Source organism: Molothrus ater, chromosome 6, assembly GCF_012460135.2.
Source record: "Molothrus ater isolate BHLD 08-10-18 breed brown headed cowbird chromosome 6, BPBGC_Mater_1.1, whole genome shotgun sequence".
Lineage (NCBI taxonomy): Eukaryota > Metazoa > Chordata > Aves > Passeriformes > Icteridae > Molothrus > Molothrus ater.
Window position 1 is genome coordinate 4,354,895 of NC_050483.2, and position 25,719 is coordinate 4,380,613.

The 25,719-nt window shown below is 40.8% G+C and overlaps 1 protein-coding gene across 1 annotated transcript in view; it reads left to right on the forward strand.

Annotated features, from left to right (window-relative positions):
* The first annotated feature begins 6,939 nt into the window (after positions 1-6,939).
* Positions 6,940-25,719, forward strand: part of CSTF3 (cleavage stimulation factor subunit 3) — a 47,717-nt gene continuing 28,937 nt past the window's right edge. Inside the window, exons 1-3 of the mRNA XM_036384466.2 lie at positions 6,940-7,106; positions 15,815-15,916; positions 16,046-16,141. Coding sequence (XP_036240359.1) covers positions 7,077-7,106; positions 15,815-15,916; positions 16,046-16,141 — 228 coding nt within the window. The 5' untranslated portion in view covers positions 6,940-7,076. The remainder of the gene's footprint in view (positions 7,107-15,814; positions 15,917-16,045; positions 16,142-25,719) is intronic.

Here is a 25,719-nt window from a genome sequence, read left to right on the forward strand (position 1 = left end):
GCTCCCATGACAAACAACTGCAATGAGAGTGACAACAGAAAGCCTGAATGATGAGAAATAAAGACACATAATTTCTGGTCAAGGAGCAAACAAATATAATAAAAATCCAAGGCACCTCATTTTTTTTCATGTTAAATCACTGCAGGATCATTACATTTTGAGTCATTTCCCCAGGAATTGTACCCAGTCTTTGGAAAGATGCTATGTGGAACAAGTACTAACTAATATATAAGCATTACATTCCCTTTTCTGCCTCATTGACCTCTGTATGCTAATAAAATGAAATGGCTGTTCCAGAGTAAACACTCACCCATGTATTATTATTTAAAAACTGTCAAAACAACACAAGGAAAAAAATAACAAATGCAAGCATGTAACATGAAATTAACTGTAATGCAAGATTTAAGTACAATCAATACATAATTAGAGCTGCCTGGAAGAGGCAATACTTTTCAGACTGTTGACCTGAAGGGTGCTTTTTCTTATATTTAGGCTGAAACATTTCTCTTAAATGAGATTTCAAAGTGCAGTGTTATACTATTTCAGAAATGCAACAACAAAGCAAATTCTACTATAGCATGTGGTGATTCGGCAGGGGTATCATTACAAGTTCAAATGCAGTATAAGCTTAGCCAGTAAAGAGAACATAATAACACCTCCTTAGCTTTGTGTCCTTATTAATTTACTAAAAATGGCACACAAGAAAACTTGGAATCACTGGTTCAACTACAGAAGACAGCTCTGTTAACATGAATCCCAGCTTCCTACAGGAAAGGACCCCAGCACTGCACTTAGCATTAAGCACAAGTGTGTCTGTCTGCTTGTCTGGTGTGGTCACCATGGTACCCAGATGCTTTAGAGATAAATATGAAAACACAGTCCTTAATTCAAAGTGCATGCAATCTGTCAAGGTAAATTCACACAAACTCGTAGGGGGCTGGGATTTCACATGCAGGTCTGGACGAGGTGACATCAGCGGTGCAGGAGATTCACACAGGTCAGGAACATCAGTCATTTCATCAAAATTAGCTTTGGGAACAATAATGGCATTAGAGACATAAATGTGGCTTAAGGTGGGACACACAGCACAGTCACCATGGGTTTTGAAGGTGAACTGAAGCAAGGGGTATCTTGTGGATCAAGCTGTACACCGTGAATACAGGAGGAGGTGGTGGTTACTATTCCATTATACTGGCATTTCCAGGATTTGAAGATCAAGTTTGCCTTAAAACAAGGAGATTGAAACAATCCCAAACTTTGGTTTCTTTCACATTGCTTCTAGGTTTCTGGAAGCTTGTGATGTACTTGAATCACACAAACAAGCTTTGTTTCATAATAGAAGGAAACAAACTTAGAAGAAAGAAAGATTGATTCTTATGTAAACCCTTGTTTCCTGGAGCTGAGCTTTCAAGCAAAACATCAAACACTAAAGTTGCATAGCAACCTCCCCACCCCCATTACAGGTGGACCGGGTGGCCAGTTCCACCTTTCCTGTTTCTCCAGGCTGCACAAACACGGTGCTTGCACAGGTAGGATTTATGTGGGCAGGGTGAGCTTCCTGGCTGTGGACAACTTGTGTTTAAGAAAACAAGAGTTCTGCCCAAAACACCCCGAGGTGGAAACCTGTGATGTTCTGTGTTCATGTTCTTTAGTACATTATGAAAATGAACAGCATGTAATGTCTTATAAACTGACTCTTACACATCATCTTATGATGATTGGATTATTCAGCTAAGTAGAAGGCATTTGAGTGCAAGCAACATTATGCTTGGATAGTAAATTATTTATTGTTAATCACTAGCATTTTTGGAAGTACTATATCCTCCAATCACAATGAACACTAAATTTTGTATCACTGGCTTTAAGAGAGAAATAACTGCAATCACCACTATGTTTTTTACAGGGCTTTGTCTGTGTATTTGCAACCAGAGTAAGCAAGTATACACTAGAAAACACCTGAGGCTAAATACTTGTATGCAAAAGCATAAAACCAATTACAAGTAAGTATGTTCTGCCCCACCTCATTTTGTTCTTCCTTTTATTTGCTGGGTGATCTCTATGCTGCCTACTGGCAAGTTCCCTCTTTGATTTCCAATCATCCCTTGATGACTCTATTTTTCTTCCATATGCTCCTACTTTCTGCCCTTCTTATTAACTGTTAAAACCCTTACACCCAAAATGTGCGTGACTTTTTCCTAAAATAAGGTAAAGTTAAAACACTTTCAAAACAATTCCTCTTTGCAAGCTGTGACTCGACAGCAGGATTCACAGAAAGACACTCGTGATGTCCAACAGCAATGTGGCAGGAAAAAAATCCCGTAATCCAGACATAAAACCCCCCGAGCTGGTGCCGTGCCATTCTCCCTGCTGGGCGGGTGCCAGGTACGTGCAGCTCGTCCCCTCGCCCGCTTGCAGCCCAGCCGGCGGTGTTTGCCTGCCACCTCCCGGGTGAGTCACAGCGCCGGGACAGCGACAAGCCACAGGGACACGTGCGAACATGCCGGTGGTCGCTAGGAGCATCTTAAGGACTTCAAAAATACTTAGGTTACAAACACTCAAAAGTTTGAGAACATTGCAATCAGTGAACTGCGCTGCTATTTGTGTACATTACCTCATCTTTCTCCCTCCAGCTGCAAGGCTTCATTTGGGCTCCACTTTCATCCAGAATAGCATTTTTCAGTTGGTTTTCTTTTGTTGTTGTTGTTGTTATTGGCTTGGTGGTTTTTTGTTGTTTTGGTTCAGGATGTTCTGTGTGTTGGTTTTTTTAACTTCCTTGTGTAATTCGAGGTTTTCTGGATTTCTACTCTTTTTCTGCCTATGAATTTGGCCCGGGCAGAGCTGGTGGGTATCGGCCTCTCTGATTTTCAGAGCCTTGGACACTGTTGCAGGAATGCCAGAGGAATGGCTGCTGGGCATGGGGGGCTGACTGTGCCCATCCTGGGAAGCTGATCTGCTCACAGACTGTGCACCCAAAGCATTTGGGACATGTTAGACCCCACTGTATGTACACTATAAAGGGTAAATATCTGACATACATAAATATCTGACCACAAATCTCAAGGGAAAAAAGCAATGTAACCCTGCCCGTGAGGATACCCAGGTGTTGGCTTAAACAATTTACTGCACTATGTTCACTGCTTAGTGTTACATCCTTAAAATATACCTTTGACCAGAGAGAGAGAGATGCACACAAATCCAGCTTCAGATTTAATTTCATTATGGTAAATTTTCCAAAGAATCCACAAGGCAATATAAATAAACATTGATGAATACTAATAATGCTCCACAACAGCAAGAAGTGTTATAGGAAGGTAACAACTACATGCACTGGGAAAGAATTCTGCATTGAAAACAGAACAGGATTTTATTGACATGATGATTATTTATACTTTCCTTAGAAAAACTGAAAAAGCTGCCTACAAAAGATAAATGAGGCAACAATGTAATAAATAGCATTAAGTGATAGGCAATTCAAGCAAATGAATTGATGGTGAGGAGGCTAGAATTCAACCCCGAATTTTAACATCTTATTACACTATTAAAATACATTACTGCAACTATGTAATCTGCTGTAATTATTTTTTACTGATCACCCTAGCTGTTCGCTGGCCCATTCAGCTTTGTTTTCTTGCTTATACACTAAATTCCCAAACTCTTTTCAATCCTATTGCTGCCTTCTCCTCCTCACCACCCAAATCCCCCCCAGATGCTTAGATGCTTCCTTCCTTCTTGACTACAAAGCCCAGCAGTGCCAGTGCAGAACCCAAGAAAATAAACTCAGCAAAGCCTGTTTGGGATTTGCCTCCTCCCTCATTGATGCATCTGATTAGTGAGACACAGCTCACTGGAGGTCAAAAGGGGAGCAACACCAGTCTGGCAGGAAGATGGAAGGATTAATTCTTAATCATGATCTATGAGAATGTAAGTTTAGGCTGCTTTCTCCTCTTTAGTTCACAGAATCCCCAGGGTGTTGTCAATTTAAAACACCAAAGGGGTGATTATGGGTTCTGTAGGGCACCCAGGCACTGCAGAAGTCTCAGCTGAGCAAACACCAGGTCCCACCACACCCCTGGCCAAGAGCAGGATGGGGTCTCTCAGTTTCCAGGTTCTCACCTTCACCCTGTGTCTGAAATCCATCTCAGAGGAGGGGAGACAGCCCACAGCCTCCAACAAGTGTGGTGACACTGGTGACAATCTTTAGCACCCTCTGCCCTCTGGTGGGATTCAGCACTGGCACACAGAAATTAACAGGGCAGCTCAGATCTGAGGGGCTAAAACTGTCTCTCCAGCACTGAGGAGACAAAATCAACAAAATTACATCTGTAACTGAATCCTTCTGAGAATAAGGTTGCAAACAATGTTTTTAGTGGTTTTAGTTGCACAGAACCCATAATTTCATAACTAGCTGCTCAAATGCCTTGGGAGGCAGGTGTGTCAGGTCTGTTTGATAACCACTGCCCCAGCTCTCTGAAAGCAGCTTCCTTTCAAATTTGCTTTGCTTACAGCTCACCAAGATCCTGGCCTGGCAGCCTTATAAGGTTCAACATCTATCTAGGTTCTCATTTTCTTCCAGTTCCAAGTCCTTGCAGGTACAGCAGTCTTTAATTCCTGAGCAGCTCTGGATTTTTGGTTTCTGCCCCATTCCCTCCCAGAGCACTATAACCCACAGAGTTTCCTTGTTGATTCATGAAGTTCCCCATCATGACTGAGCATGAATCACCACAGCACAGCAGGCATCAACAACAGCCTCCTGCTCTGATATCACAAACCACCCCAAAGCTGAAGGGCAGCCCTGCCAAGCTGCCAGGCCTGTCATCATGTCCTCGCTGCCCCAGGTACCTCAGGCTGGGAGCCCTGGCGTTCACAACAAAATGGGAACCTGAAGAACCAGAAAAAAAAGAAATTCAGCCAGGCCAGGGAGGCAGCTGACACACTGCAGCCCTGGAATGACACAAGTGTTGTCTAATTAGAAGTTTTACCAGCATTGCTTCAAGCAATTACTTTGAAGGAATTAGTTCCTGTATAGGAAGTGGAAAAACATTACAAGAACTACGTGGAGAATTGCAGGGTTTTTGAATAGGAGTTGTATTTATTTCTCAAATATTTTCAACAGATGAGGCTCATATCACAAAGTCCCTGTTCTCCAAGGACAGCACAGCTTATCAGCCAAGACATGTTTGTATTTCACTTTTAAAGAACCAAAATTCTGAGAAACGTTACTGCACAATTAGTCAAGTAACTCTCCACTCTCTGCTCCCTTTATTTTTCCCAGGTGAAGCTTCAGAAGGTTGCACATTATATTTTCCTTATGTTCCATTGCCACACATTTCTGTGGTTTAAGACAGTGACTTCTGCAAGATGAGGCAGAAAGGAAACCCCAGTACTAACACCGAGTTACTTCATGTACTTCTGTATTACACAATTTCAAGATCACTTACACTGCTGTTGTGAAGGCAGCTAAATCACCTTGGTATGTGCCAAGCCTCCTCCAAGATTTTTATTTTTTTCATAGAGCAGAGTTTCCCTGCAGTGGCTGCCTCAAGGCCCTTTTCTCTGGCTGGTGGGTATTTCGTAAACAAAACTGTGAAAAATGTGTATTTTATGACTGGCTTTTTGCAAATATTAAAATGAATATTATATGTGTTATGTTACAAAGTTATGCTGTATTAATTCTCTTAAGTACTGTGTTAAATATAGTTTTAAAGTTTAAAGTTTAATTTTATAGTTATAAAAATGTTAAAATAGAAACTATGCTATGTAGGATACTTTTTTAAAGAAAGGACTCACAGCAAGATAGCAGACACAGGACACCTAAATCTTTCAGAGAAAGAGAATTTATTGCTCCGTTATCAGAAGGAACGAACTTCTTCCTGCCTCGAAGGCGCTGTTAGGATTCGGAGGAAGAGATGACCAGACAGAATCCTGTGTTTGAATGGAATTTATGCATCATGGATGAAGTGTATGAATATGCAACTGGTCATTGTTTTTAAGGGTTAATCCTTTGTTAACGTGGGTCCTTTCTCGGGCTTGTGCTGCCCAGAAAAAGGTACCTGGACGCCCCGTAACTCTTTGTATTTATTGTCTCATATTGTCCTAATTCAGATTGTCCAAATTATGATTACTCTAATTGTATTACTATTTTTATATCATTTTTATTACTATTAAACTTTTAAAATTTTAAAAACAAGTGATTGGCATTTTTCACAAAAACTAAGTAGCTTTAGGGGGAGCTCCCTCCTGTGCCCTTGACATCTTTTGTGACCGTGATCTCAGCCTGTGTTTTGAACTTGATTAGCAAAAGCTCTTGCGAGTTGCAAGGGACGGCCCTGCGGCTGGCAGCCGCCTCTGGCTCTGCCTCAGCGAAGGCAAAGCGCCGGCGAGGAGCCGCTGGAAGTCACCGAGCTCCCGCAGCTCCCTCCATCCCTCTGGCGGGTGCCATGACCGCGGCTGCAGCGGCTCCCGGGGCCACCCTCATGGCCGGGCCGGGCATCGCGGCTCCATCCTGCCTGTGTGGGGCAGGAGCGGCTCCGGGGAGCCAGCTCTGTCCCCACGACGTGGAAAGGGAAAGAAGGGAGAAGGAAAGGGCAGGAAAAAGGAGAGGAAGAGGAGCGGGAAGAGGAAGAGGAGCGGGAAGAGGAAGAGGAGCGGGAAGAGGAGCGCCGCCTCAGCGCGGCCTCCCGCCCTCCCGGGGCCACCCTCAGGGCTGGGCCGGGCATCGCGGCTCCATCCTGCCCGTGTGGGGCGGGAGCGGCTCCGGGGAGCCAGCTCTGTCCCCACGACGTGGAAAGGGAAAGAAGAGGCAGGAAAAAAGAGAGGAAAAGAAGCGGGAAGAGGAAAGCGCCACCTCAGCGCGCCCTCCCGCCCTCAGCGCGGCCCCTCCGGCCGCCCCCGCGCGCCGCGATGACGCACTTCCTCCCGCCAGCCCCGCTCCCCCGCCCCCGGGCCGGAGGTGCCGCCGCCATTTTGCCGCTCTCTCGCTGCCGCTCTCCGGGCGCGGCGGCTGCGGCCGGACGAGCGATTTTTAAGGAGCTTTAACCCGCTCGGGGCCCTGCGCCCCAGCCCGCTTTGAACGCGCCATGTCCGGAGAGGGAGCCGCCGGCGACCAGGTGAGGCGGGGCCGGGTGAGCGCAGGCCGCGCCCTGAGGGAGCGGGGCGGTGTGGGCTCGGCCAGGGCGGCCGTGCGGCGGGGCCCAGCGGAGCGCGGCCCTGAGGCCGGCCGGGGCTCCCCTGCCCCGCTGTCGGTCGGAAGGAGCTCTGTGTGCCCCGTAGGCAGGCGGGGAGCGGAGCTGGCCCGGCCCGGGCGGTGACGCGCCCGGAGCTCCGGTTATCGGGCCGAGCCGGACAATGGGCGGCCCGGTCACCGTCTCGCTCGGTTGTGGTCGCTGAACGCAGCGCACTTGGGGAGGAAATTGCAGCTCGGACAGGCTGTTTACAGAGGCAGCTTGCGGTGTTATGTAAAGCGAGCGTTGGCCGAACTCAGGCGTTTAATGGAGAAGGCCTCTAACGACACCTCCGGAATAAAGTATTGCTAAAGTCCTTAAACTAGAAACGATAAACACGCGTTTGTTTGATAAAGGGTCTTCTTCGTAGTACAGCGCTCGTTCCGTTTTGTAAGGAGCTAAACTAAAGCCCCAGAAGTGCCACCTCAGCATGAGGAAGAACTTCTTTAGGTTCAGCGTTGCAGAGCACTGGATCGGCTGCCCAGGGAGGGCGCGGAGTCTCCCTCTCTGGACGCATCCAAAACCCACCTGGACGCATTCCTGTGTAACCTACTCCAGCAGGTGACCTTGCCTGGGCAGCAGAGTTGGATTAGGGGATCTCCAGATGTCCCTTCCAAACCTCATCTTTCTGGGATTCTGTGAAACAGCTGCAGTTTCAGTGGAGTTTGTTTGTTTTTTTTGTTGTTGTTTTTTGTTGTTGTTTTTGTTTTGTTTTTTTTTGATAAGCTAAAGTCTGTATCTCTAATCTCTTAGTTTATAGAGAGCCACCAGAGTGTTGTATTGTTGTATGTCACCTTTTTAAATCTAGTGTTACTATGAACGATTGCTGACTTACTGGCAGAGTTTCTCCAAAATGGCTTTTTTTAGTAGTTGGGATTATGTTTAAAATCTGTATTAATTGGAGGGGTGGGGATGAAAATTCCTGATCGAGGGAAGAGTTATTGATAACAGCCACATGTTTTAGCCTTTAGAAATACTTAAAATTAAGTTGATGCCTTAGCGCTTCTTGAAGTGGCTTTTTCTTTGTAGAATGTTAGTTTCTTACAAAACTGGTGAATTTCTGTATGCCTGTGCCTGTACCCCTAAAGGGTGGAGTGTAACTTTTACAAGATCACTATTTTGGTGGATGGGGTGGGTATAGGAAATGTAATGCTCAGAGTGTAAAATACTCAGGTTCTCCCTCGTTAGGGTAATGTCCCAAAATTCCCCGTGTGTTCCAAGCTGCTCAGGCTGGTCAGTGTGCTTGGAATATGTTTGGGTATTCTTCAGAATGGTTGCCCTCATCATGAGATGCATGGCTGCAGAGTGTAAAATACTCAGGTTCTGCCTGGTTAGGGTAATGTCCCAAATTTCCCTGTGTGCTCCAAGCTGCTCAGGCTGGTCAGTGTGCTTGGAGTATGTTTGGGCATTCTTCAGAATGGGTGCCCTCATCATGAGATGCATGGCTGCAGAGAAGTAAGAATATGCCACAGCAAAATTTTGTTAATGCTGGTATGTGGCATGTTGCAGATTTCATCTCCCCACTCCAGAATGTTTTCAAGAATACATTGATGTTTCATGGCTTAATCAAGCTGTTTGTTAAAAGGGCATGTGTGTTTCTATAGCTTGTTAAATGTCACTGTTTAACTTCAACCCTGCTGACTTCAGGCTTTATATTCTTTTGCAAGGGAGAATTTGATAAGCAAGGGGTTGAGTTACTGTCTGTATACTGCATAAAAGTGGCAGCTGTAATACTGTTATGCCACATCCCGGAGGGGTTTAGCATTCCCAGACCTGTAAATTGTTATTTGCAGCCTGTGTAAAGCACATAGTCCAACCTGTGACTTGGCCTTTGGGCCTTAATAAGGTTCCTTTTTTTGCCCATTATTATTTCTGTGTTCGTGTTGGGTGCACTTAGATTAAAAAACCTGCTCATATAAGTTGGGTTAATTTTTATTTTTTATTTATACTGCCCCATCCTCCTGATGAAGGCTTCTGGATTCTGATTTCCTTGAGGGAGGAGCAGCAGAGCCTGGTGGCTGGGGCACCCACACAGCAGCTGTTCTGGGCCAGCCTAGTGCTGCCTGCCAGGCCTGGAGCTTACCTGCACAGCGTTCTGAATGTGCCTGGCTGTGGGAACTGAGGCTGGGATTGCAGCTGCCTGCCCTGTTTCAGGTTTCTGCTGCTGCTCCCAGCTCTGAGGTTTGGCATCAGTGTGAAACGGGCACTGCACAGTTAATTTGCATCTGTGCTATGCATTAGATGTAAAAATGTGAGAGTGAGAAAACTTTGACAAGGCAGAGCCCACTCTCAGACCCACTCTCAGGCAGGGGGTTCTGCATCCTGATTCCCAGATCCCAGCTTTTGGAAGGCACTGCCAAAAAGCAGCCAGGTGAATAATAAATTGCCATGCTGTCTGCAGCAAGTACAGAGCTGTGGTGGTGTAGGAAGGAAGAACAGAGTGGAATTGTAGGAAGAGAGGGAGGGAAAGGGAATGTGAGGTTTAAGACACAGGTGGGCCTTAGGAGGCTTTGTTGTACCAGATGCAGTGCAGTTGAAATGTGGCTTTACCACCTTTGGGCCAGGCTTAGGTCCAGGAGTTGCTGGGCAGCTTACTGTGTGGATCAGGAGCCTAACCTGTGTTAGGTAGATTGTCTCCTCATTATGTCACTGTAGAGCAAACTGGAGCAGGAGGACAAAGAAATACAATGCAGCCACAACTCTTGGAGTATATTTAAATTCTGGCTCTGTGTTAACTGTGCTGGGCCCAAATTAGTCCTGAAGAACCAGTTGAATCATGTGAGGACTTAAAATCTGTCAGGCCCCTGCCAGATTTCTGCCAAGGCCTCCATGATGTTGAACAAACGAGAATTCCCAGGGTCAGTTCCTGGAATACCAACCACTCAGGCCTGTCTGTATCACAGCAATGCACTTTGGTAGACTGAAAGGCTGCTGCATCTGCCACTGTTTGCCAGAAAATTCCAGGGTCAGGGTTACAAAGAGCCCATGCTTGCACCCATGGATGGATGTCTTGACATGTTTGTGGTTCTCCATGTACATATCTAGTTTCATTTCAGTCATGGTGCTTGTTTCATGTGCTTGGTAACAAAACCTCAATGCCCCACTTCACAAATAGTTGCCAGGTATCACCTTCATCTGAAGACCACATAACATTTACTTTGCCCCTGCATTAGTTGCCTTCCAGTCTACTTAGGTTAGAACATGCATTTCACACTCCCAGTTAGTGTTTCTAAGACACTACCCCAGTCTGAGATGGATTTTTTATGTTGCATGAATATGGATCTGTGGGGAAAAAAAGATGTCTGTATTGTCTCTGTGACTATACCAAGTACCTCAGAACCAGTTTGTTCTGGTTTCTTGAGGTACTTTTGTCCCTTTTGATTCCTTCCTTGCTTTGTCTTGTGTCTGTTTGATGTGGTACATCATGAAAGTTTCTGCATGCTAAAGACAGTAGTAAATGTTGTAAAGTTGTAGTTAACTTCAGTTTAATATTTTAAAAATAGATGTCACTGAATGCAGTGCTGAAAGAAGACTTTTCTTGCAGGATTGTGTGGGTTTAACATCACTGGGGGAGCCACTTTAGAGAAACCTCTTTAAGAGTAGACAAAATAAGTACAAGTATTGCTGAAGGAAAGCTTCTGAGTTTGTAATGCAGTGATTTAATGACAGTTTTTGCATAGTTGTAAATAAATTATCATTTAGGTGTATTTCCATAGTCAGTAAGTTCCAGGTATGCAAATAAGAAGTTCAAGTGAAAAATGTGTCAGTCCAACATTTGGGAAATAGTTCTATGAGGAAAGAATGGTAATCATTACTAATCTAAAATTTTCAGTTTATCTGGAGTTTTGGGCCCAGATTATGTTGGGATGGGGCAGTACTTACAGAAGTACCTTTTTGTGGTCAAGATGAATATGCTGGGCTATGTCTGCTCCAGTCTTCAAGGACACACTTCTTCCAAGGCTGTTGACGGTTGAAGTGGCTTGGTGTAGAATAGAAGTCAAGGGATTAAAAACATTTTAAAAAGTGCAAATTTTGCTGAGCTGAAACTACAGTTCCCCCAGTGAAGGGATGTGTTACTGAGGAAAGGGTTTTAAAACGTGTTCTTCTCTGTACATGCAGCTTTAAATAAACTTAAGGGGAAAAAAAGCCTTAGACTAAACCAACCTGTAAATGTAGCAAACTGAACAACTAACAATGCTTGTCAAGTTGCATGTTGATATATTTGAAATTCCATTCACTGGGTCTGTTACAGGCCAGGCTGTGCTAAAGTGTGCAATACCCAGGCAAAACCAGCAAACTGGCTGCTGCCTTAATGGCCAGAAACCTCCTTTTGGATAGTAGAGCAATTTGACTACAGTAGCCATTACAATTCCTGCCTTTTTGTATACAACAGCTCCTCCTGTGATGTTAAACCCACACAATCCTGCAAGAAGAATCTTCTTTGGTTTGTAGAAATTCTTATTTCATAATTAGTGGTAGTTTTTAAAGCGTCTTGAGCTGGCCACTTCCTGGATGTGACAGGTGTTGTAAACACATTTATTTACTTCCCACTGCAGAGGATCCTTTTGTGGAAACAGGAGGATGCCTTAAACAACTGGATGTATTTAGTCTTGCAAATAATTTGAAGGTATTTAGGTATTTTCTTAGACACTTTGGTTGGCATTATGAAGATTTGTTTGAGAGGCCTGAGGAAACTGTTGATTTTAGGTATATGTATAAACCAAGAATATTCCCTTGGAGGTGATTGATAAATAAGCAAATACTAAAAGTGAACTTCATTTCCTCTGGTTTTGTTCCCTCAGACATTCTTTATGAATTCAGATTGGATTTTGTGCAGTTGATGTATTTTGTGGGAAGGAGCTACTAGAACCCTTCCTAGAAAATGTGGGTTTAGGTCTCTTGAGATTTTGGAAAGATCTTTTTCTACTTCTAGTATCTATGAAACTTCAATTCTCTTGCTGTTTGTCAGTGTATAGATAATAAAAGGGTAGTTGTGAACTGGACTAGGTGGTGGTAATCTGTAGAAAACCCTAAGTGCTAAAATAATTCCATGACCTTCAAAGAGCTGTTCATGGGATAGGATCCTGATGACGTAGAGATCTACTGCACATAGTTAACAAAAGCAGAGGAAAAAAGTGTTTTTACAGTCTGTGTGCAGTATTTTTTTTCAGGTAGTGAAGAAAAGTTAAAAGCCAGTATCTGATTAGTTTCAGTTGGATGGTATTTAAGCTGGTCTAAGTTGGGGCTGCTAGAGTCCTTTTTGCTGCATCTTATCCTGAAACCGGGAGGTTGAACCATTAGAAAGTTCATCCCTTTTCCAACAGGATTCTTTTTCTGCCAATTTAACTCCCTGAAGTGACTTGCTACAATATGAGCTTACCTGGAAATGCTTATCTATGGGCAGATAATGGCAGTGAACACCCAAGAATTACAAGTTCTCAGTTTTGGATATTGGCTGTTGTGCAAGCACTACAATGAGAAATAGATAATCACAAGCTGCATGGCCTTGAACTGTGGTAGCAGCAGCTGTAAGCACAAACTGCAGTTAACATCAAGTCCTCAAAACTAGGATCACATTTTTCCTGCCTGTGGTTGAGTTAGGTTAAAAGTCAAGCTCATGGTTCCATTTTGCTGTGTGCTTGCTGTAGGTGTTAGCCCTTACAATAGGTGTTTGTTCACACACCCTGTTCTGGCAAAATGGTCCAGAAAATCCCAAGTATTGATTCCTGCAGGGTACTAGGAATGATTATTTGGGAAGATGCAATGAGGCCTTATTGGTGCTCAGGTAGAACCAGGCCATGGATTTGCCTGCAGTGCAGTGTGTCCCTGAGATGTGGGTGGCTTTGATCAGTGCTGGAGGTGGACGGGGCAGGAGAGGGACTTGTCACTTATGTCACCTAAGGTACAAGCAAGTCCAGGCAGTCCAGTTCCAAACTGATCATCATAGAGTTATTTTCCATTCTGGAGGGTGCCTATAGCTGGTCTTGTATAACTGAATGGAGAACTTTATCTGCTGCTGAACAATTATTTGCCAACTTAAAAAGTCAGTCCTTTTTATTTTCCAGTAAAATAATTGTGCTTCTTGCACAGTTTGATTCGTGTATCAAATAAAATTAATTTAGGATTGCTGTGGTTGTGCATCTTATCCCCATTTATTTTTTCCTGAGCTGTTTCTGCCTTTCTGAGTTTTAGTTTATGATCCTGTATCTGCATAGGTGAATGAAATTCCTGGAAGTCTTAACTCAGCTGCCACTGCAGTGAAATGCATATTTTTGTGTCACCTGGAAAGATTTGAGGAAATACAACTTAACTACTGATATAATAGTTGAAAGGTGCTTCAGTGGCCCATTCTATTTAATATTTTAAAAGTCAGTACTTAGAGGGCAGGACCTTGTGCTTTTGTAGGGTGGGGTCCTTTTTGTTGTAGCAGACGTTAATGGGACACCTGCCAGACCCTTGTGTCTCATGAATCCAGAATAATTTATTTGAGACAAGTAAATTCCACTGGCTTGGTTGGTTATAGTCAGAAGCAGTGCTTCCCTCTGATGTTGATGTATTTGAATTAATGCTTTATTGAATAAGCAGCATTTCAGTTTTGGGTGATCTGTGGGGGTAGCTTACAGAAATAGTTTTAAAATTCAGAGATTTCAGCTTCAGTGCTGCTTCTGGAAGCTGAATAATGTTTATGCATGTCAGTTGGGAAGAAATAAAGCCACTAGATCATTTTATACTGTTTCATGTCGTAAGCCTGTATCAGTTGAACTACTACAGAATCAAAATTTTGATGGACTTAGGGATGTAAAGCTATTCATATGGTAGTTTATAAATTTACTACTTCAGAGTTGACAGCTTAGTACTACTTTGATTTTTTAAATCAAATTAATTTTATAATAGTTTAATGTGGGGTTTGATATTTGCCCTCCAAGCTCTGCTGCTTTGCATTAGTGTTAAGAATTGCTTGAATTGCTTGAGAAGTGAATCAAAAGGAGTAAAAGTCTTTAGACTCCTATAAAGCCCAGCCTACTGATTTTTTTCTTTTTCCTTTATTGCATATCTGCAATATCAGATATGTCCATTTAATGGTTCTGCAGTATTTTTGAACCTTTTCCCATTTTATAAGTAGTTTTATTAAGTAATATATTCAAAGGGATATGCTTTGAATTATATCCTCTTATATGACTGACACAAAAACTGGTAATGCTGATAAATATTCAGAACTAGTGTAGTTACCTTCTGCTTCCATTCTAAAGAGTGATGAGACCATTGAAAGAGAGGAGTGTTGGTTCTCTCTGTGCTGTTTGTCTTTTTCAGCTTCAGGAGGATGCACTGACCTGCTGGCACAGGGAGCTTGAACCAGGTGACCCAGTGTGATCCCTTCCAGCCTGCCCCATGCTGGGATTCTGCGACCGAGACCCAATATTAAGAATTAAAACAAATTCCCTGAAATAGTCTTTTGGCAGATGACAGGATTTGGGAGTTTTTTTAGAATTTTCTGCAAGTTTTAGATTTTTTTTTTTCTATAAATCAGTCACGCTACATGGTACATGAGAGATGAATATTCTTAGTTATGTAATGAAATTATAAAATTTCACCAGCAAGGTCTTACAGTAATAATTTCAGCGTTACTATTGTTACATCTCACAAAGGCAAGCATTTAGTTGGTGTGGTTTTTCTATTGCTGTTACCTGCCTAAAAATGAGCCAGGTTTTCAAAGTTAGTAGTTTGGAGTACAGGTCAGGACAATATTTCAGGCTTAACAAATAAACTTCATTTAGGGTTGTAACAAGCATGTATTTTAAGGGTGTCTGTATGTGATCTTCACGCTGTAATTTCTTATTCTACTTGTGTTAACAATGTTAGATCTAGAAAAAAAAACCCTGAAAATCATAAAGCAAGTTATTTCCAAAAGTGTTTGAAAGTAACTGTGTTAAAAAGTTTGCAGTCAATTTGGTACAGCTTGTAGCCTGAAAAAAAACTTTTAAACTTCAATAGGAATGTCTGAGTGTTTTTAAAAAAAGGTGATGTTAGTGCCAAAACTACAGGAAGGCATCTGTAGGCTTGAGAGATGAGAAAGTGAGCAAAGAAATTGTGCTTGGATAGTGTGTATCTGTTTCTGCTAAATACCATCTCCTGGTTTTTTTGTTAAACCTGTGATACCAAATACCTTCTGTTCTCCAAGTCCAGAATGACTCCTGGATAAACTGGATTTGTTTGCCTGAGCTCTGTAATAGAAATACTGGGCTGAACTTACTTTTTACATCTTAAAGTTTCAGGTTGGTAAAAATGCTTAAAATTCATAGTGCAGTAAATATTCCAGCAAACTCAAATTTGTTTTCATGTTTTAGAGACTTTGAGTTGGTTTAGTGTAACATCTTGGTTGATGTCCATAACATGTAGAACTTGTGCTAAGTGTGCATTATCTTCCGGGGACAACTTGTTTTCCAGCTGAATTCCAGTTTAGAAACTGCATTTTAAAAGCTGACCTGTGGATTGTTACACTGTTGAAATGTTATCTTTTGCTTGACTGTGTAGGTGGGACAGAACTTTTCAAACTCTGCTTGTGATCTCTTATGTCTTCTTTTTAATTTTTCTAGACTGCTGAATATGTCCCAGAAAAAGTGAAGAAAGCTGAAAAGAAACTAGAAGAAAATCCATATGACCTTGACGCTTGGAGCATTCTCATTCGAGAGGCACAGGTTTAGTGATATAGGATTACATTTCCTTATCTATGGTCCACTCACACTATTTCGTTCTGGAGTAAAATCAGCATATTCATTTACATAAATCATAATACTGTAAATGCTGTTTTGATTTTCGATTTTTAGAATCAGCCTATAGACAAAGCACGGAAGACCTATGAACGCCTTGTTGCCCAGTTCCCCAGTTCTGGCAGATTCTGGAAACTGTACATTGAAGCAGAGGTTAATATTTTTACATTTTTTCTTACATAACATTTCATAGGATTTTAAGTTTCTATTTTTATAAGCATGAATAAGATAGGCACATAATATCTAGGGGAAAGGGGATTTTAAATATGCCTTGCCTTTATTTTGTAAAATAGGTACAAAGGAAATTATTAAAATGAATTCTAAAGTATTGGGTCTTTCATGAGTTGATGATTGTTGCATTATGGAATTGCAACAACATTAAAACTGTTTCAATGGTATTGGAGTGCTTTAGCCTTTTATTTGCTTGTCGTGTCAATTTATTGCCTCCCGTGTCATTTACTTAGAGGATTTTTTTTTTATTTACACATACAAACTTATTTAAGTGACTTTCTCTGAATATTTGGTTCTTTTTTTTTTTTTTTTTTTTTTTTTTTTGCTTTCATAGGGAATTGAATGTTTCTGTGAACAGTGTTTGCAGGGAGGGTGTGGGGATGGAAGCTAATTTCTGGAATGAAAATGCATTAGCCCAACTCATTAGCTTTTAAAAATCCCAACAAATTGTGATTGTTTCCATAACTGGGTAAGACTTATCACTAAATGGATTATTGGTCAGTGAACTGTCTCTAATGACATGCCATGAAATTCCCTGTATAATCATGGAGGGGGGTGGTGGTGTTCATTTTGGTTTGATTCCTTTCTGTAGCTGGTATTTAATACTAATACACATGGTTTCTGTGGGCATCTTCTGGCTGCACATTTTCCTTGAGACAGATTTTATATATGCTAAACTTCAGGGGTGGGGACCTGTATTCTGTAGATCAGAAATGAGCTCTCTTTTTCTTCCATTTGCTGTGAAATTTCATTTCAAGTTATCATATCTTATTTTACATTAATTTTCTTATCCAGAAATGTCTGGCAGTAAATTTTGAAGATAAGGAAAATTGGGAGCATGGGAATTGAGCAGAAATTTTTATATTGTAGTTTATAGTAAGATGCTACAGTGCCACCTAAATTGAATGCTACCAAATTAAATATATAGAGTTTTCACTATCTTGTTTGTAGCAGTAGTTAGAATGTTTGTTTATTCATGTTTGGGAGATTGCAAATGGACTAACATACAAATACATCTTTTTCCTTTTTGGACCCTGCAGCCAAATCCATTAGCCTCTTGTACCCTGAACTTTTTGCTGCAGGTTCTAGATTTTAGAATCTAATCTTATTTCATAATTTCATTAAATTGCCTGATTTCTGTGCTTTTTTAAAACCTTTACCTTTCTCATGCCTCAAATTTAAGGGTTGAGTAAGGCCATTTCAGAAAGCCAGTACTACACTGTGCATCCTTCAGCAGAAAGTCCTGTTGTCAGTGTAAAGCTCCCTGTCTTAAACCACGTTCAGAGATGAACTGACAGACATCACCTCCCCTAATTTATAATCTAAGAGTATTTAGAAACCTTAACAGTGGCCAACTTGGAACAGTCTAGGGCAGAATTTTTTGCCTGTTCCTTCAAGGAGAGCAGATCAGCACCTCAGCAGTTACGGGTACTAGGGAACACGAGGTAAATCTGGGAGGGAAAGAATTGTCATAACCATCACTCGTTCTTGTGTGTCTGCTTATTAATACACTTCAAATATTAGAGAAATAGAATATATAGTTCTCTTGTTCAAAACAATGGAAAAATAGGAGCTGCAGATTTCCAGTAGAGGCTACACCTGAAGAGGGTTATATTTGAAAGGAATGTAAGAAGGTAATTTTCAGAAATTTATCTTTTATCATAACAGCCAAATTTTTAAAATCCCAGTTATGACTTAATTTTCAACTTTCCTGGTTACAGTGATATGTTACAACTGATAGTAATTTACAAACGAAGCAATATGCTTTTCTCTGGTTTTTTAAAGAATATGTAAGCATACATAGCTATAAGTTGAAATAACTTATTTCCAAATTCCTCTGTAAAAAAAGATATGCTCACACAATTGGACACCGTTGTCAGTGTTGTTTTCAGTTGCATATCATTTGTGCAGTCCATCTGGGTGAGTTCAAGTCAAAATGCTTTATCAAATGTTCTTTAAACCCTGTGGTTAAATTAAAGACTTCAGTTAATTTTTGAAGGCTGAGTAGAGGAATTCTGTTCAGGCTTCTTTTTACTGCAGCCTTTAGACGTGCAAGGAATATAAGGAAAGTATTTTCCAAAAGCTTTTTTTTCCTTGGCAATTTTAGTAGTCTCCTCCTGCTAGAAAATTTTTCTTGGACTGTTTAGAAGTATATAACTTTCTAGTCATGACTTAGTAAAATAAACCCGTGGTAGATCTCCAGCACAGCTTTCAATTTACTTTTGCTACCTCATTATTGAAATCTGAAAATTGTAAAATCTTTAGTTGTCTGTTACCTGCATTTCCTCTGATGTCAAAAAAGTATTTTACTCTTTAACATGACAATGTTTTCTCTTTGCATCCCAGAAAGACAGAAACGGGGAGGGAAATGGGGGTTCTTTTCTGGCAGGTTGTCTTTCACTAGAGAATTTTGCCCTCTGCAAGACATAAATCAGAGCTGAAAAATGTTCCTTAGTTGTGTATTGGAAGATGAGCCAGGGTGAGGGTTATGAAAAGGGCCTTATGGAAAAGAAATTAGCCCTTTAACAGCTGTACTCTCAAAGTTGTTAGAAGTCTTTAAATTCCCCTTTGTCTGACTTAACAAATACGTTCTCTTTAGTCACTTCCAGTCTTCAGTAGAAATTGTTGATAAACTATCTAAACAGAAACTGCATGTGCCAGTTCTTTCTGTAATGTATAACTTGTAAGTGCAGGCTTTGCTGCTGTGATTACCTCTTGGTTTTCTGACTGTGTTTGTTCAGCTTGCTGACTGTTGTGCCTTTTGTGTATGACTGTGTTCCCCTAGTGGAATATAGTGGAGAGCAGTGCTCAGCACTCAGTGTATCATCCAGCTCACCACAACTGGTACACAGAGCATGCTGAAGTAACCAAATACTTCACATTTAGCAGTTTGTGTGCCAAGCACTGATTTATATGCTCTGCTCTCTGCATTGTGACTGGTTAAGTAGTCAGTAGAACATGAAGATTAGTTAGGAAGAGTATGCTTTGACAGTTTGTTAATGGGAATTACACGATTAAAGTTGAAATTGATGAAAAAAGTTTGGATTCTTGCACTGGTTCTTATTTCTTCTGACCTTCAAAGAAGAATTGCAGGACTTAGAAATTATATAAGTGGATGAAACAACTCCCAGCACACAGCTGGTTTTGGGTCATAATATTTGAACATCTAAGTAGAGTTTTGGATTTGATAAGTATTTAAGCAAGTAAAATAGGTAACTTGCTATTCTGCATCTCTTAAAATTTAGGAAGTGGAACAGTAGTGCTATTCTTCCCAAACTCTTACTTTCTCTAGTTACTTAAAGTACACTTTTCTTCTGATACCTTTCTCATAAAAACCTCCTGTCAGAAACTTGACTCTGTTGACATGGCAGTTGTATAAAGGAGGGTCTAAGTCTCAGCCCCACTGTGCCATAATATTAAATCCATAGATCACACGGTCTGGACTCTAGCCTGCTCTGCTGATGTGCTGTGTCTCCCTGGGTAAGTTATTTAACCTGTTATTTAACAGATACCTACCTACCTACCTCACAGGGTTGTTGTGAGGCTGCTTTAGTGATTAAAGTGCTTTTGGCACCTGCCTAAAAGGTGCTACAGAAATGTGAAAATAAATCCAGTTTAATACCCTATGATCCCATAGGCCCAGCTGTCTGTTGCTATTTTCTTTGTCACTTTGACTGATTGAACCATCTTTTAGATTCAAAAAGACCTGATCATGCTTTTCATGCTCATGAAAGAACATTTACTTTACCAGTCTTGTAAATACTTCAGTAGTTCTGAAGCAAGCTTTTGAAGTTGCCTTTTTTTTTTCTCTGCTAGTTTCCTTTGAGAAATCACCAGGTTGAAAACCCTCTTAGGCACATCTATTAAACTGTATTCACATACTTTCAACATTTTTTTTAACGATCTAAGGAAATTTTAGTTCCAGTTACTCTGAATGGAAACTTTCCTCTGTAATTGTCTTGAATGCTTCAGGCCAGTTCACACCACAGCTTTTACCTTTTTTATTGAGTGGTACAGCATTATATCCTGGTCACTTTGAACATTGTTAATAGGGGTTGAAAGGTTGCTATAATTAAAGACATAAAAATCATATCCAGAAAACAGTTGTGACAAGTAGCCCAAGTCTAGAAACAATAAATACAAAGCTGGTAACGTACATGTAAAAGGTTTGGCTGTTAATATGTATTTTTTGTCTTGAGAATTTTGCAAGACTCCTGTGTTATTGCTTGTCCTAAAGAAATGCAACCAGATACATTTGTTTAGATAACTTTTATTTCATATGGACATTTTGAATTTTAAATGTCTTGGTAACAAACAGATGCTGTGTGAGGCATCTAACATGCAGGGGGTGGGACCACAGCTTAGGGTTGATTGTTTTGCATTTCATCATATGCAATACATCAGTATCTTTAATCCATGTAATTCACACTGGTGTGGATACTAGTCAGAATGTATCATTTAACGTACTTGTATATGAAAAATGTAAATAAAACCATTTAGAAAAATGATTGTTTTTGTTTAAAATGTCTGTGTTTCTTCAAAGCATTTTCTTCCCCTGTTTTACTTTAGTCTGGGTATGAATTCAGAAAGGAGAATGTTGTACCTATCACCAGAATTATTCTGCTTGGGGAAAAATGGGAACTGACTTCTGTCAGGATGAACTTGGAGTGATCAGAAGTCAAAGTAGAATAGGTTTCTTGCCTGAGATTCTGTTTAGTGGTACTTTCAACTGGATATATTGTGTGTATCACCAGCTGATCTTAGTGAACTTCCTAATGGAAGGCATCCCCATGATAATCCATGCCCACCCCACTAGCCAGCCACATTTCTCATGGTAAGCTCCTGCTTTGAGAAACTGCTGTACAGGTGCTCTGTACAAATACCCATACTGCACAGTCTTGACTGCCTCAGTCTGAGATTTTCAATCTTTTTACAACTGTATTATTTATGATCTTTTCTTATTCATGTGTGGACTTGTTCCATTCCTGTTAATAAATGTTGTTCTGTCTGTGTGATTATTGTAGACTTGCACTAGAAAGTGAATGCACCTTTTTCCTGTCTCTTCTGCTCCAAGTGTCAATACAGGTGTGTCTACATCTTGCATAGTTCCCCTGGTCCTACAAGCTGTGTAATATCAGAAAATTGCCCACATACTGACATTTGTAGTTTGGGAAGATGCATGCAGTACAACACTAGTGGGTTTCCTCATAATTCTATTTGCTGTATTTGATCATTAAAACATACTACGGGGAAGTTTTAGGACATTTTTGAAGTGGAAGTGCTCCCTAACGAAGAGATTACTCTGAACCCTCTTCTGTAGTGTGTTGTTATTTACACATGAATAAACACAAACTACTTCCTGTTCTGTTGTATTCTTTCCATGTGGGGCAACAGAAATATCTCCCTGTTAGTCACGTTAGCTATGTGCTCTTGTTCACAACACTTCTGAAGTCTCACTTGCAAATGTAATGGACAGTGAAAACTTTTTGTGTGCTTTCTTCTGTTGAAGTCGTTTGTTGATTCTTTGATATTTTGAGGGGGGAATCTGAGTGTCAGGTCAGGCACAAACTTGGGCTTCTAATGTCAGAACCTGAAAGAACCAGAAGTAAAAACAGGTTTCTTGTGTATGCTGTATTTGTTATGGATTAGTTCTCCATCTGCCTGGGAGAGGGAAACTGTAATTGTAATTTTTTGATTCTTTTCTATATCTCTTCCAGCTGCCAACTGGAAGAGTTTCCTGATCTCTATTCAGATTTTGAGAAACATGATGGTTGAGAGAACACTTGCTGTTAAACCTTCTCTGCTAGTGCTACTACGTAAAATAATGTGTGACTGCTGCAGAATGTCTTTACAGACTGTGGGAAGGCTTTGAGTCATAGCTGGGATGAAATCCAGTGACTTTTCTTAGCTGGAAGCTCTGTGGAAGCAAGTCCTTCCCCATGGCATTCCTGTGTCCTCTTGGTACCAGTGGTCTTCATTTACAAGAGTGCATTGGGTTTCCTCCTTGTTTTATTCTTGATTTTTCTCACCAGTGGCTTCAGAAAGATGGGTGCTCCATATCCAGTGACAGTTTTGGATTTCTCCAATGACATGTGTACCTAACATCCTGTGACTTTGTTTGTTTGTTTCTTACATAAAGCAATTCAAAAGTGAGAAGAAATCCATTGGTCCCTAACTGTATAACGTTGCACAGGTAGCATTTGCTTTGTGCACATTATGTACATGTAGTTAACTACACATGAGGAAATCTTAATTTTTAATTAAATAATCTAATTTCTAATTAGAAATTATTCTATTATTTCTATAGATTTTTTTATTATTCTATTATTTCTAATAAGTGATTTGAATCTCATCTGTGGTGGGGTTTAGCTGGTTTGGTAATGACAAATATAATACAAAAGCATGGGAGCATTTCCAGGGTTCATTGGAACATCATAAATGTTACATTTTGAGGATAGGCAGATAAGTAGAAAGGTGTTCTTTTTTAATTGAGTTTGTGCACAGTTTTCAGTAATAACTTTTCTAGAGTGGGGTCCTGTTGCATGTTGAGACAAGACCTCACTGTTAATCTGAAGTGCAAACAGCTGGGCTGTCTCTGTTCCCTTAAAAGCAGATTGGACAAGCCGTGTGACAGGGGCTGTGCATTAATCTTAAATTGCACCAGTTCCAGTGAGCACTCAGTGCTGATCTGTTGGCAGGTGCTGTACCCAGTGCTCTTGTAGATTGCTGGGCTCAAGGCTTTCAGAGCTTTAACATCTCTGACATGCTCCAAAAGGAGAAGAGTTAGTATGCTGAGGATGTGTGCTAATTTTACTCATCTTTCACCCTGGCTCTGAGTTTCAGCAAAGCGGCTTGTACATATGTTTAAATTACATCGTTTTTATCCTTAATTCAAACTGTTCCTCTAAATCAGCTAATTTGGAAAGTTTAATATTGTGATGGAGGATCAAGTATCTTACCTCCTTCGATTCCTGTAATATATCTGGATGAAACTTGGAGGTTCTAATGAGGACAAGATACTCAGTCCAGCTCTTTATGGTTTGCATTAGCGCTTGAAATAGAGAGTCAGAAATAACCGGTGCGTGAAACTAGAACAAGAGATGACTGTGCATTCTTGCTATAAACAATCTGATACTTCTGTATTGGTTTTTGTGAGAATGAATACATTGCTTAAAATACATTTCAGGTCTTGCATTTGGACTAAAATACTGCCTAGTTCAATTTATAGTATTTTCTATGTCCAGACTGCAACAAAGTCAATTTCCTTTAGCTGTTGTTCACCCTCAAAGTATGGGTTTTCAAACACAGTTTTTACTGTTTAAACAAAATGAAAATGAACTCTCAGTTTGAAATTTAGATTTGCAAAAATGGGGTGGCAGGTGTGTAGTTGTATATGTGCTGTCCTGCAGATAAAACAGATATGAAGTTAGCATGTTAGCTAACTTCATTGTGTTCAGTGGAGCTGCATTTAAACATCAAACTCTTAATTTAGGATTTTGATTATTTTAATTTTTATGTTTAAATGCAGACTTACTATAGGTTCTATGCCTGTGGATTCCTGAGGAATCTCTCAGACTATGCATATGCATCTGTGTTCATGTGTGTGTATATATGTTTAGATTATAAGGTCACACAGCATAATGTTCTTTTTAAATCATAGAGTAGGAATAGCAGTGGGTGAGCTTATCAGTGCAAATTGTCTACAGGTAATTTACTCAGGCTACCTAAAAGTGTATGGGTACTTAGAAAAATAATGTCTGTAAAATATATTTAGAATTTCAGTGAAATGGATTTTATTATCTGCAGCTTCAGTCTGAGTGCAAAAACATGCCTTGGTGCTGTGTGTAGAGGAGTGGGAAGATAGAGCTGGATTTCCTCTTCATTTTTGTTGTCTTGATCCCAGTATTGGCCTGCCTTTTCTCCATGCCTACCTACCCATCACAGTACTGTCTTTGTGTGTTTTTATGGGCAGATGCAGGAGTATATTCAGTGTAAGAATTGTGAATCTCAGGTATTGGTGGATGCTGTATCTTGCAATGTGTGCTTGCGGTTCATCTTTCAGATGATGAGGAGGTCCCAGGAGGCCTTGGCAAGAAGCTGTCACTGCACAGTTCAGAGGTGTTCTTTCAGTGCCATAGTTGTACTGACCTTTTTAGATGGGGTAGCAAGGGGACTGGGGGGGAGATTCCCTAGTAAGGAAATGTAACTGATTTGATCTAAAAAATAAATCTCAAATTAATCCCCTGACAGACTTTTTAATATTGTAGTTACTGCAGAAGAAATCTGGTATTCTTGCTATCTCTAAATTATGCTTATGCAGTTGAATAGCTACTGGTTTGTAATGGCATTGCATTTGTAAAGTGTGCAAGCACATTTAACAGCCTGTGGTGAGCACTATATTGTAGGAACAGTTCTGAATTAATTTCTTTTAAACTCCCTGAGACATGGTTTAGTTAGTCTCTGTAGGAGCTCTTTCATATTGTATCACAGGTACTTAGAAAATTGCATTACAGCATGCAGGAGCTTGAGGTACAAGCAGCCTTGCTATTGATGTTAATGCAGCAGGGGCTAGAATGATGGGAATTTTACATATATATAGGCTTGCAGCTACTTAAAGGTGTTAAGTATTTCTAATATACAATTAATACAAGCTGAAGATGAGTGACAGTGAATAAGTTCACAGAAAATTGCTTTTGTAACACATTTGCTTTTGGAAGCTTAGCTTACGGTTTTCCTTCCACCAGCTTGGTCAATTGAGCTCTTCCCAAGATTTTTTCCATGGTGCTGCAGTAATGAATAGTTTTAGTTCCCAGCAGTGTGCTTTGGAAGTGTCCCTGCACAGCCTGACAGTGCAGCCAGGTTCCTCCATGAGGAAACATTTCCTTCATACCAGATCAGAGCAGCAGGCCCTACACTGAGAGCCTTAGTCTGGCAGGGTTCATTTCACTGGGGGAATTTTGTCATTCTGGTCCTGACTGACTGTGCCTTTGGGAATTTGAAGTTCTGCCTAGTTGAAGGATTGTGCTCAATATTCTTACTGCATGTGATAATGGCCAATAGTTGGATAAAAAGTGACTAGGAGAAAGTGCAGTTCATTTATAATAAAGAATGTAAAGTTCAAGTGGACTGGTTGTAGATAGACAGGGATAAATGTTTAAAAGCACACATAGATGCCCTGGAAAGCCCTACTAGCTACTTAAGGGTTTTTTTTTTTTGTAAAAATGCACTCTTAAAATAGTCCCAAATGCATGACTTAATGGTCCAAGTCACCCAAAGAAGTGCAGTGGGTGCAAGCTAAATGCAGAGCAGGGTCTCCATCCCCACTCCAGCCCCTAAGAAAAAAATTGCTGCCCTGGTACCTTACTTGCCCATGATTGTTGTCCACCAGTTACCATTCCCCAGGGTAATGTTATCAGTAATGGTAGCTCAACTGAAATTCTGCACAGAAGTCCTTGAGCACGATGGGCAGGCACCTCAGAATATTCCAGAGTATTTCCTCC